Source organism: Aquarana catesbeiana, linkage group LG06, assembly GCF_042186555.1.
Source record: "Aquarana catesbeiana isolate 2022-GZ linkage group LG06, ASM4218655v1, whole genome shotgun sequence".
Taxonomy (NCBI): Eukaryota; Metazoa; Chordata; class Amphibia; order Anura; family Ranidae; genus Aquarana; species Aquarana catesbeiana.
The window spans coordinates 17,710,639-17,724,442 of record NC_133329.1 but is presented as its reverse complement, the minus strand read 5'-3'; the positions used below and the strand labels follow the sequence as shown (position 1 = coordinate 17,724,442).

At 43.4% G+C, this 13,804-nt stretch overlaps 1 protein-coding gene across 2 annotated transcripts in view; it reads left to right on the top strand.

Moving 5' to 3' along the window:
* LOC141148192 (guanylate-binding protein 5-like) overlaps positions 1–13,804 on the top strand; it is a 123,605-nt gene that overhangs the window by 43,302 nt on the left and 66,499 nt on the right. For both annotated transcript variants that reach the window (XM_073635402.1, XM_073635401.1), the window contains exons 3-4: positions 6,757–6,884; positions 7,736–7,845. In XM_073635402.1, the coding sequence (XP_073491503.1) occupies positions 6,757–6,884; positions 7,736–7,845 (238 nt within the window). The remainder of the gene's footprint in view (positions 1–6,756; positions 6,885–7,735; positions 7,846–13,804) is intronic.

Sequence of the window (13,804 nt, the reverse complement as noted above, 5' to 3'; positions counted from 1 at the left end):
GGCACACTCTGGTCCGCCGGACCAAGTATGCCGGAAAGTCCGCTCGTGTGTACGCGGCATAAGGAGATGGGACGTAAGTTGTTGAGATTGGTGGGATCCAGTGAGGGCTTTTTTAGTATGGGGGTGACTAGCGCATGTTTTAGAGAGTTTGGGAAGATGCCACAAGAGAGGGAGAGGTTGAAAATGTGAGTTAGAGAGCGTAGAATCGAGTCAGAGGGTGAGCGTAGCATTTGCGAGGGAAAAGGATCCAAAGGGCAAGTGGTTAGATGAGTGCTAGATAAAAATTTAGCAACCTCAGTAATAGTAGCAGGGTTGAATGAGGGAAGTAATGATTGTGTCTGTGGACATGGGGTGTTGCATGGGGGAGGTTTTTGCGCATTGGCGATCTCCTCATGAATTGTATCAATCTTAGTTTTGAAGTGATTGGCAATCTCCTGCGCAGTGAGTGAGTTGGTGGGTGGAGGTAGTGGAGGACAGAGTAGAGTGTTGAAGGTAGAGAAGAGTTGACATGGACTGGATGAGAAGGTGTTGATGAGTGTGATAAAGTAGGTCTGTTTGGCAGTATGAAGGCAGGAGTAGTATTTTAGGAGGGCAGATTTATATTGTGTGAAGTCTTCCTGGGTCTTAGTCTTATGCCACAGGCGCTCAAGAGCACGGCTACGTTTTCTGAGACTTCTGGTGTCATCTGTTTGCCAGGGTTGTAGCAGTCGGGGCCTAATTCTGCGTGTAGTGAGGGGGCCAGCTTGTCTAGGGAGGAAGACAGTGAGCTGTTGTAGATGAAAGTAGCTAGGTTGGGGCAGGACAGGGGGGAGATTTTGTCATAGAGGTGATCAGTAGCAGAGTAGAGCAGAGAAGGGTTGAGGTGGCGAAGGTTTCTACGTGTAACTGTTAGGCGGTTGAAGGGAGAAGAGGTGGAAGACAAGGAGAGAGCAAAACTAATAAGGTGGTGATCAGAGAGTGGGAGTGGTTTGTTGGAAAGGTTGCACAGATAGGAGAAGGCAAGGTCAAGGGTGTTGCCATTGGAGTGGGTAGGAGCCTGTATCCATTGCTTCAGGTCAAGCGATGAGGTTAGACTGAGAAGTTTAGAAGTAATAGTAGTGTTAGTGTTGACAGGGATGTTGAAGTCCCCAAGAATAATTGTGGGGATTTCAGAAGAAAGAAAGTAGGGTAGCCAGGCAGAGAAGTCATCAAGAAAGGCTGATACCGGTCCAGGGGGCCGGTAGATGACAGCAATTCTTAGAGAAATGGGAGAGAAAAGACGAATGCAGTGTGCCTCAAAAGAGGAGAGTGTCAGAGAGGGAGGTGGGTGAAGAACCTGATAGGTGCTGCATGGGGCTAGAAGGATTCCCACTCCACCTCCCTTCCGTCCACTTGGTCTGGGGGAGTGAGTCCAGAGAAGGCCCCCATGGGAGAGGGAAGCAGGAGAAATAGTATCCGATTCATGAAGCCAGGTTTCAGTAATGGCAAGTAGGTTAAAGGAATTTGTGATGAAGAGGTCGTGGAGGGCGGTGAGTTTGTTGCAGACAGAGCGTGCATTCCACAGGGCACAGGAAAAGGGGGGGCTGGTTATGGAAAGAGGAATAGAGACCAAGTTCTGTGGGTTGCGGCTCCTGCCAGAGGGTGTAGGGGGATGGGAGCGTTGGGCAAAGACAGATGATGGTGGCCCAGGGTTTGGGGATATGTCACCAGAGATTAGGAGAAGCAGGAGGGTGAGGGAGGTAATGTGGGACTGTGATTTATGTGAAGGGGCATGTCTTAGAGTAGTTTTATCAGTGTATGGATGTAGAATGAGCGAGAGTTGGTAGGAGCAGTAGTAGGGAGAAGACAGAAGGCAGGGTGATATGTATAAGCAGGCGGGTGGAGAGGGGGGGTGAAGGTAAGAGAGTTTGAGGAGAGAGGACAGGAGTGTCAGAAGCAGTGGTAGAGAGCACATGTTACAGAGTGGAAGGAGAGCTTAATAGAGAGACAGGGTCACCTGCAGTCTGTTAGCTGCTTTCCAGTGCAGATTGCTGTATTTGTTTGCTTCGTGCAATCGCTGAAGTGCAGAGAATGAAGTGCATATCACTTGTAGACAGAATCACTTAGAGAAAGAAGCCTTAAGGATAGAAGCCCCATGCAATGTGCTTCCCCGAGCAATGTGCTCACCCCTTAAGGATGCTCAAATATATACTGTTATAAGGGTGGGGTTGGAGTTCGTTAATTAATCATGAGTGACTATAAGAGTGCCTAGCAATCAAAGTGAACTTTTTGCTTCAAAAGTCAGAATAGCAAGAGGCCAAGACAAGATCAACACATAAAACTTAGGTAAGACAGACTAGAAAAACAAATAATGTCATGGTTGTTCGCACAGGGCAACAGATAGAGAAGGCCATATACCAGAGACACACACACAGAGACAGCAGGCAGATCCCAATTTCAGTTAACGGTGGAAGATGTGGATGAGCTGACACATACCTGTAAAGAGACAGAAGGAATGATCAGGTGAGGCAGAACTTAGTGCAGAGAATGAAGTGCATATCACTTGTAGACAGAATCACTTAGAGAAAGAAGCCTTAAGGATAGAAGCCCCATGCAATGTGCTCCCCCGAGCAATCCTTAAATAAGGATTTAAGATGCATATACAAGAGTTTCCAGATCCCTGGTAGTCTTTGGGTAGCAGAAAGGAAGATATACTTGTTGGTACTCAATTAAACGCTTATGGATCAAAGAACAAAAAGTCAAGTGCTAACTTAAAACGTAATATAGATGTTAGTATTAAGTAACCATGGTGAGTAATGGCGTTGGAATTTATGTTGAGTGAAATCAACTCTGGCAAACATATATTCTAAAGAAGTATTTAGACTGTAGTATAAAGCATTGGTGGGGTAGTCTGTTTCCAGTTTCTATCAATAGAAAGTCTTGCTGTTATTAACGAGTGAGTACAGTATAAAAATTTGAAGGCCATGCATCAATGCCCACTCCCAGAAATGCCAACCTAGGATCTGGAGTGCATACAATATCAGTAACATCGGATATCAGGAGAAAAACTGCTGACCAAAAGTCTTCAAGCACTAGACAGGTCCACCTGAGCAGTATGTATCAGGAACCATGAATCAGACTGAGACAGAAGTATAGTTAAATCACACTTGTTTAATAATAATAAAAAAGTAAACAGAGAAAGCGTGGTCAAAACAAGCCAGAGTTCAGTAACCGGATCAGGTAGTCAGCCAAGCCAATGTCAGAGAGCCAGAGGTAAACGTAGTAGTTTAGGAGCCAGAAGGGATGTCGGATCAGGAGCCAGAAGGGATGTCAGCCGAGCAAATCTTCAACAGGAACACAGGAGAAAGTCTCTGTAATGTCGACAAAGGTGAAGGCAGTGATCAAGTGAGCTTGAAGGCTTTAATTATTATTATTATACAGGATTTATATAGCGCCAACAGTTTACGCAGCGCTTTACAATATAAAAGGGAGACAATACAGTTATAATACAATAAAATACAGGAGGATTAAGAGGGCCCTGCTCAGAAGAGCTTACAATCTAATAGGCAGGAGTAGGCAGGACTGACGAGCAGAATCAACAACAGCTGGGTAACTGTGGAGAGAGATGGGAGCTGGCAATTAGCCGACAGCTGAGCGGCCAGCTCAGAGAAGGAAGGGCTGAGCCCAGCCCTGACAGTATGTTACCACATTTTTTGATAATATCTAAAAGATGAGGTTTTGCTGAGTAGATACCCAACAAGCCAATTGCGATTGCCCATGACATGGCAACAAACTTTGATACCTAATATTTTCCATGGGCAACCTGGCAGCACCCGTCATGCTTGTCCTGGGCCCACAGATGGGCCCGCAGATGGTGGTGATGGCTGTTACTGAGGTGTGTGGAAGCAATCCGGCAGCTGCACAGCTGTGGGATCACTTCCATCTCACAGTGAGTTTCTAAGATTTACACAAACTCCCAGTGGCTGCAGCTGCCAGGTGTGTGTCTAAAACCTCCCACTGCCACCAACATACAATGTACATTGGTGGCAGTAAAATGGTTAAAGGAGTTGTAAAGGCAGAAGGTTTTTTTTTTATCCTAATGCATTCTATGCATTAAGATAAAACGCCTTCTGTGTGTAGCAGCCCCCCTAATACTTACCTGAGCCCCATCTCTGTTAAGCGATGTCCACTAGTGTCTCGGCCATCCGAGACTCTCCCTCCTGATTGGCTGAGACACAACAGCGGTGCCATTGGCCCCCACGGCTGTCAATTAAAGTCAGTTAGTCAATCAGGAGAGAGAGGGGGCAGGGCTGAATGACAGCTCCGTGTCTGATTGGACACAGGGAGCTGTGACTTGTCTCGGGTGTCCCCCACAGCAAGCAGCTTGCTGCTTACCAGGATGGAGGGGCAAGTAGCAGCAAAGAGGAACCCGAGAAGAGGAGAATCCGGGCTGCTCTGTGCAAAACCAACTGCACAGAGGAGGTAAGTATGACGTGTTTGTTATTTTAAAAAAAAAATGAGACTTTACAATCACTTTAAAGGAGAATTTACACCATGCGCTGTGTTAAAGCAACTTAGTAAATGGAACATCTTACTGCGTATTAAATTGTGCTGCATTAAGGCAGCCAATTCATTTTTAAGGGGCTGGCAGTGCACTTTATATAAATCAGATCATTTGTTAACACAAGACACCACAATGTACAGCATACAGTGCCTTGACAAAGTATTCATACCCCTTGAAATGTTCCACATTTTGTCATGTTACAACCACAAACGTAACAACCACAAACGTATTGTATTGGGATTTTATGTGATAGACCAACACAAAGTGTCACAGAATTGTGAAGTGGAAGGAAAATGATAAATGGTTTTCCAATTTTTTTACAAGTAAATGTGTGAAAAGTGTGGAGGTGCATTGGTATTCAGCCCCCTTTACTCTGATACCCCTAACTAAAATCTAATGGAACCAATTGCCTTCAGAAGTCACCTACTGTAATTAGTAAATCGAGTCCACCTTTGTGTAATTTATTCTCCGTATAAATACAGCTGTTCTGTGAAGCCCTCGGAGATTTGTTAGAGAACCTTAGTGAACAAACAGCATCATGAAGGCCAAGGAACACACCAGACAGGTCTGGGGTTAAGTTGTGGAGAAGTTTAAAGCAGGGTTAGGTTATAACAAAATCTCCCAAGCTTTGAACATCTCACGGAGCTCTGTTCAATCCATCATCCGAAAATGGAAAGAGTATGGCACAACTGCAAACCTACCAAGACATGGCCGTCCACCTAAACTGACAGGCCGGGCAAGGAGAGCATTCATCAGCCAAGAGGTCCATGGTAACTCTGGAGGAGCTCAGGAGGGAGAATCTGTCCACAGGACAACTATTAGTCGTGTTCTCCACAAATCTGGCCTTTATGGAAGAGTGGCAAGAAGAAAGCCATTGGTAAAAGAGAGCCATAAGAAGTCCCGTTTGCAGTTTGCAAGAAGCCATGTGGAGGACACAGCAAACATGTGGAAGAAGGTGCTCTGGTCAGATGAGACCAAAATTGAACTTTTGGCCTAAAAGCAAAGCACTACGTGCGGCGGAAAACTAACACTGTACATTACCCTGAACACACCATCCGTGAAACATGGTGGTGGCAGCATCATGTTGTGGGGATGCTTTTCTTCAGCAGGGACAGGGAAGCTGGTCAGAGTTGATGGGAAGATGGATGGAGCCAAATACAGGGCAAGCTTAAACCGCATACACACGAGCGGAATGTCCTACAGAAAAAGTCAGACGGAAGCTTTTCATCGTCTATTCCGATCATGTGTAGGCCTCATCGGACTTTTTTTTTTTTAATTCTGACGGACCTAGAAATGGAACATGTTCTAAATATTTCCAACGGAACCAATTCCTATCCAGAAAACCGATCGTCTGTATGTTGTTCCGACAGACCATAACCGACGCATGCTCTGAAGCAAGTATGAGGCAGAAGCTATTGGCTACCCGGCTATTGAACTTCCTTTTTCTAGTCCCGTCGTAAGTGTTGTATGTCACCGCATTTTGGACGGTCGGACTTTGGTTTGACCGTGTGTAGGCAAGACCGCTTGAATGGAATTCTGTTGGAGTTCCATCGGAGAAACCTTCGGAGTTTATTCTGACGGCAAAAGAGGTCGTGTGTACGCGGCATTAGAAGAAAACCTGTTAGAGCCTAAACATACAGCCAGAGCTACAATGAAAAGACGTGAATATTGCTTTTCACAGACGCTCTCCATCCAATCTGACAGAGCTTGAGCTATTCTGCAAAGAAAAATGGCAAAAATGTCCCTCTCTAGATGTGCAAAGCTGGTAGAGACATCCCCAAAAAGACTTGCAGCTGTAATTGCTGTGAAAGGCGGTTCTACAAAGTATTGACTCAGAGGGGGCTGAATAGAAATGCCCCCCTCACACTTTTCACATATTTATTTGTAACACATGTTGAAAAGCATTTATCATTTTCCTTCCACTTCACAATTATGTGCCACTTTGTGTTGGTCTATCGCATAAAATCCCAATAAAATACATTTACGTTTCTGGTTGTAACATGACAAAATGTGGAAAACTTCAGGGGGTATGAATACTTTTTTAAGGCACTGTATGTGTTGTGGTACTGGTACTGTGACACTGTGTTTGGGTATGATGTCACAATGAATGACATCACAAGTTGCTGTGATCTGTGGCAACGCGTGCATCACATGCTACTGCAACTCATAAATGCGAATGGGCCTTTAGATCTACTGACATACTGTATGTATCCAGGAATATCCTCTGCTTTCAGGTTTCGAGCTGAGTGCCGCTGTGCAAGCAAAGACCAAAGGTATCTGGATGTGGTGTGTCCCTCATCCCACAATGAAAGACCACACCTTGGTCCTGCTGGACACAGAAGGTCTGGGGAATGTCCGTAAAGTAAGTTTTGATTAAATAACTTCGACAGATTTATTTGCTTTTTTATTACAGGTACTTGTATAACGCCAACAATTTAAGCAGTGTTTTGCACTGATAAAACACTCGCATCAGTCCCTGCCCTCAAGGAACTTAAAAACGAAGGTCCCTAACTCACATTCATACATTTGTTTTACATTAATGTTTTAATAAATACAGTACAACAGTGCAATTTCCTGAATATTAGGGATAACTGAGACTGGGAGAGGAAGGGCTATCAATGCAAGTCAGTTGGGTTATGTTGCACTGTGTTGGTGGTGCCAATCTGACCATCTGGCCAACTGGAGGGAAGTCAAATGATCATCACATCTGGTGTTTTTATTTTTTCATTGTCCAATCAGCAGGCTGAAGTAGGTGGGTGACTGAGCTGTATTGTATTGTATTGTATTGTATTGTAATGTAATCTGCAGAGGAAAAAAACTAAAGCCACAGACCTGACGGTGATGTGTGGTGCGGGCAACTGAATAATAAGAATACAAATCCTTGGCAGGTGAAACAGCTCATATATACAGTATATGTGTATTTGATTGTATTCCTGTATAGAATTATTAGTTATAGAGAAGACACCAAAATATTTAAATTAATAAACATCAGAATTGGATTTTCCTGTTATCTATGTTATAAAAAGTAGTATGTCCCAAAAGTTGAGAAGAACGCCAAGTCCCTATGAAGAGAAGTAGTGTTGCTGCTTTCAGGTCCGATTGCCAAAACCCTCTCATTGTGTGGGTTCTAGTTTTTTATACCGTATATCTGTGATCAACCTCAACACTTAAGTAGTAAACTTCAAGTAACCTGAGGGCATTATTGTTTTACAGGGAGATAGAAAAAATGACCTGAAGATTTTTTGTCTGTCTGTCTTGCTAAGCAGTGTCTTGGTCTACAACAGCCGAGGAACCATTGATGAAGATGCAGTTAAGAAGCTCCGGTATCCTTTGCATTCCAGTGCCATTTAATGACAGTAACATTGGAAGGTAGATCATCTGGGGCAGAGGCTGATTGGACTTTGTGTCCCAAAATTTGACAGCTTGTAAAATTAAAATATGATAGCTATCAGTCTGTACGTGATACAATATATACAGTATCTCACAAAAGTGAGTACACCCCTCACATTTTTGTAAATATTGTATTATATCTTTTCATGTGAAAACTAGGGATGGTCCCGATGTTCAAGTCGAAATGTAAGTTCAACTCGAACATCGGGTGTTCGCCCGTTCGCTGAATAGCGAACAATTTGGGGTGTTTGCGGCATATTAGAAAGCCGCGGAACACCCTTTAAAAGTCTATAGGAGAAATCAAAAGTGCTAATTTTAAAGGCTTATATGCATGGTATTGTCATAAAAAGTGTTTGGGGACCCAGGTCCTGCCCCAGGGGACATGTATCAATGCAAAAAAAGTTTTAAAAACAGCCGTTTTTTTCAGGAGCAGTGATTTTAATAATGCCTAAAGTGAAACAATAAAAGTGTAATATTCCTTTAAATTTCATACCTGGGGGGGTGTCTATAGTATGCCTGTAAAGGGACGCATGTTTCCCATGTATACAACAGTCCGAGAGCAAAATTACATTTCTAAAGGAAAAAAAGTCATTTAAAAGTACTCACGGCTATTAATGAATTGTCGGTCCGGCAATACACTTAAAAGTTCTAGGGGGAAGGTTTGCTCGGGCCTGCAGCACACCGCTCAGCGCCAAATGGATAAATTGATGTCCAAAGATAAGAGAGCAGAACTATAGAATGGAGGAGGTATAGACACTCAGTTTCTACACTAAATGTTCACAAAAAACAGCAGCCGTTTAAAAAGACATACAATACAAAGTAATAGTATATATAAACAATAAGTAAACATAAACTACAAACAGCTCTTTTGTTGAGCAAAAACATATAATAAAATCATGCGGCCAACTGCGCACACAAGTGTGATAACACAGAGAGGTAAAGAGTCTGTGAAGTGATCAGGAAAATGTCCATAGGTGATAATAAAGCTGAATCACAGTGTGCGCCTTCCATCGGTCAGTAGGACTTCACCATGTGTTAACACTCTCCCCCTAGGGGGTCAAACTCACCAAATATGCAAGTTTTAAAAGCCTCCAAGAGAAAAGGGTCTCCTTAGCACATCTCTCTCAGTACCACTCCAGGGGGTTCAGGGGGGGGTCACAACTCCAAACAGATAAATGCCAAAGAGAGAAAGTATGCACATAGCGTAATTCTGTTTATTAAGATGAACCCCACAAACTTCACAAAACACCCCTCAACCAATATACGTACAAAATCAAAGCAGTCAATCAAGCAAAAAAGGAGTATTGCGTGTCACCGTTCAGAAGATCCAGCCGGCTCGGTATCCAGGGGAACAGATCACTTCCTGGTTTGTGGAACAGGCTGAGGTGGAACGCATACCTCACTTCCGGCGTCGTGTAAGCCACACACTGACGCGTTTCGTCATATCCTGACTTCGACAGAGGGCGTGGCTACACGGCGCAGTAAGAGGTTTATATCGCCCACCCCACTCCGAGCCACCAATCACAGAGCATCCAGCCCGACGTCAGGCGCAAGACGTCAGACAGGAAACTAAGCTGCGGCTCAGCACAAGGAGAAGAGGGGGACGTACTCAACCTCACTGCACATATCAAATGACAGTGCCAATGTGTCAGGATCCATGAGCGATCACTCGTCTCATAATCCCACACAGAGCGCACGCCTATAGAGTCACCAGCCGGCATACGTGATAATAAACACATGGATGCCGCTGCAGTTAATTGAAAAAGACATAATTATAAACACTATAAAAGCAATAATAGACATGATAAGATCCTAATAGTGCAATAAACGCTTGTAAACTATGATTACATAGATTAAACAGATAACAACAAGCGTAAATCATTGGGCAGTATGCATTATAAAACACACCCTCATAAAGGGGTATGCAGGTCAGATACAAACAGGCTAATAGTAAACTAACAAGCATTACAAAAATATGCGCAAGTAAACATATATCATAACAAAATACCACACATATAAACATTGAGCATCATAATGGGGGTCATAATGAATAAATGGCATTATAAATAGATAAATGACATAAGTTAAGAAACTCTATCCAAAAAATGATCCTTGCTCATATAATAATCACTGTCATCATCATTACTACAAAAAATAATAAAAAATTATTTTTAAAAAAAAATAAAAAATATTAATTTAAAAATCACTGATAAAACAATTAATGTCTAGGTCAACATTTAACCCCTTTGGCGATAAAGAATCCACCGAAAATATCCACTGGGTCTCTCTTTGTGAGAGATCACGGACCAGATTGGAACCCCTCCATTTCGGCTTGAGATGGTCAATACCCCAAAACTTAAGACCTGACGGGTCCTGATTGTGCATAAGCTTAAAATGGAGAGACACGTTGTGGTCTTTAAAGCCCAGTTTGATGTTGGCTATATGCTCTGCAATTCTTATTCTCAAAAGCCTTTTTGTGCGCCCAATATAAATCAGACCGCACGGGCATTGCAGAGCATAAACCACATGTGAGGTGTTGCATGTAATGAATTCGCCAATAGCGAATTCCCTCCCATTAGAGGTCGACACGAAATTTTCAACAGCCCTAAGGGGCCTGCTGACCTCTCTGCACGCCCGACATCTTCTGCAACTAAAAAAACCTTTTCTATCCCAGAAAGTGGGCAACCTGGATGGAGGATCAAGTACTTTCTGCACTATTTTGTCAGCAAAGCTTAGCGACCTTCTATAGACAAATTTGGGTCTAGGTGGCAAGACGGGATGGAGAACTTTATCCATCAGCAACACATGCCAGTGGGCCGAAATGATGCCCTCCACCTCCCTATACTGGGAGTGGAATTCTGAAATAAAGCTCCATTCATGACCTTCTCTAGCCGTTGGACGTGGGGCTTCATCCAGTAGAGAACATCTCGGTTGAAGAGCTAATTCATTGATAATGGAATCCAACACCCTCTCTTGATACCCCTTCTCCATGAATTTTTTCTTTATAACTTGAGCTTGTATCAGAAAATCGATATCTTCCGAACAGTTCCTTTTTACTCTTGTGAGTTGTCCCTTAGGGATGTTCTTAAGCCACATCGGGTGATGGCCGCTAGTAGTGGGTAGGTAGCTGTTGGAATCCGTGGGCTTAAAATATACTTTAGTTGCTAAACAATTCCCTTTCCTAAAAATGGTGACATCAAGAAAGTGTATGTCACTCAGACTAGCCTCACTAGTCAATACAATATTGTTCGTATTAGAGTTAAGTTCTCTCAGAAATTCATGAAGACTATCACTAGTACCGTCCCAGATAAAAAATAAATCGTCGATATACCTCCTGTATAGCAGTAATTGGTGACGGGCGACCGAGAAAATAGTTTTGTCCTCCCACTCACTCATGAACAAGTTTGCTATACTCGGGGCAAATTTTGCTCCCATAGCTACACCTCTACACTGGGAGTAAAACTGGTCATTAAACCAAAAAAAGTTGTGACCTAAACAAAAATCTAAAGCATTTCTAATAAAAACTTTATGACTGTGTGGCAAGTCATCACGCTGGGACAAAGCCCAATTCAGGGCTAAAAGAGCATCATCGTGTTGGATCACTGAATACAGTGATGCAACGTCTGCAGTTACTAAGTAAACTTCTTGTTTCCCTGTTAAGTCTATCTGCTGAAGAATTTGCAGAAGGCTTTTAGTGTCCCTAAGATATGCCTTGGTGCATATAACACTGTCTTGCAGGAAATGGTCCAGGTATTGGCCCATACGAGATGTAATTGAGCCAATCCCGTTCACGATTGGCCTGCCTGGGTTGTTGTTCAGGTCTTTATGAATCTTCGGTAGAGTGTAGATCGTGGGGATCCTACTACTACTTGGCACAAGATACTTTTTCTCACGACTAGATAATACACCTAAAGCATACCCACTTTCAACCAGATTTCTCAAATCCTTCTCATACTGTACGGAAGGGTCTCTGGCCAATTTAACGTAAGTATTGTTATCGTTCAGCATTTCAGTAAGCTGATTGTGATAAAACTGTTTATCTAAAATAACAACTCCTCCTCCCTTATCGGCAGGTCTAATAACAATATCCTTCCTTTTTTCCAGCATAGTGATCCCATCTAATATATATTGAGGGTTTACATTCTTTTTCGGTACTATACGCTCTAGGTCACGCGTCACTAGCCCTTTAAACACATCAATATTCTGGTTCGCACTATTCAGGGGATTAAACAGGGACTTATTCCTTAGTCCACTATCAATTGGCGCCGAGGCAAAAGCTGTAGCACTGACAGGTTGGGAATTTTTATTCAAAAAATATTTTTTAATATTAATCTTTCTGATGTACTTGTGTACATCAATGAAGACATTAAATTTATTGATCGGCCTTTTAAGGCCGCATTTTAAGCCCAGATGCAAAATATTCGTTTCCTTGTGAGATAAAACTGCACTGCTCAAATTAAAAATACCGCCTAATCCTGCTCTCTCCTTTTTCTGGACCCTTCGTCCTGCCCTGCAGCCCCTTGTTCTCCTCTCCATGAATTGGGATGTCGGGCATAATCCCTCTCCCATTGGGGGTACTCCCTCCACTGTGGTTCCACATATGTCTGTCTCGATTGTGGATGGGAGGGGGGCCTCCCCCTGCGTTGAGGGTAACCCCGACCACGTTTCTGCCAGCTCCTCCCCCTCCCTAAAAAAGGACGAGGGGAATGGTAATTAATTCACAGATGTCCCACCATGTGCGGACCTGTTTTTCTAATGCATTTCCCAAAGAAGTAAGTAAACCGTTAATGTTAGTTTGTGCAGTAGTCTGCCCATTGACTGCAAACACATTTCCAATATCTATAGTTCTACTACTCAAAAACATCATACATGGTGGGACATCTGTGCGTTTGAACAGTATGTCAAAGAAAAAATTATAGTTAGGAGCCTTAGGTGGGATGTAGTCCCCCAAGATGGGCTGGACGATCCAGAGTCCATGAAAGAGTGGTATGACTTCTTTACGGGTATGGGATTCAAGTTGCAGGATTTGGTTCTTGCACGTAAGCGTAAGAAGATGTCTATCTTAGAGGGTAAAATCAATGAGTTTCGTTTACAATTAGATCCAATTAAGGACTCACAACAAGTGGTGGATTTCAATATCCGTATTAAAAAGAAACTTGAAAAGGTTGATAAGGAAACACAGAAAAAGAAAGCCAAGAAGTTCCAGAGAGATTTGGCTGACTTCAGGTCAGGCTCTGTGTATCTTTGGCAACAAGATAAGAACAATGAGCGGGCTAATTTTAGGAGAGGGTCTGTACAAACAGCGCACCCCTCAAACAATGCACCAAGCACCTTGCCATCTGGAGTGGATGGAGGAAGGGAAGATGTACCGATTCGTCCCCCCCACATGTATTCTACCCCAGTTAGGGGTGGTGTGGGACATGGGGGATCGGATGACAGGAGAAATATACCTAGTAATCCCCTTTACCCTGCACCCTCTAATAGCCAGTACCAAGTCCCTGTATATAACAGGTATGAACCCCTGAGGGATAATGGTGAAAGAATTAATTACCATTCCCCTCGTCCTTTTTTAGGGAGGGGGAGGAGCTGGCAGAAACGTGGTCGGGGTTACCCTCAACGCAGGGGGAGGCCCCCCTCCCATCCACAATTGAGACAGACATATGTGGAACCACAGTGGAGGGAGTACCCCCAATGGGAGAGGGATTATGCCCGACATCCCAATTCATGGAGAGGAGAACAAGGGGCTGCAGGGCAGGACGAAGGGTCCAGAAAAAGAAGGAGAGAGCAGGATTAGGCGGTATTTTTAATTTGAGCAGTGCAGTTTTATCTCACAAGGAAACGAATATTTTGCATCTGGGCTTAAAATGCGGCCTTAAAAGGCCGATCAATAAA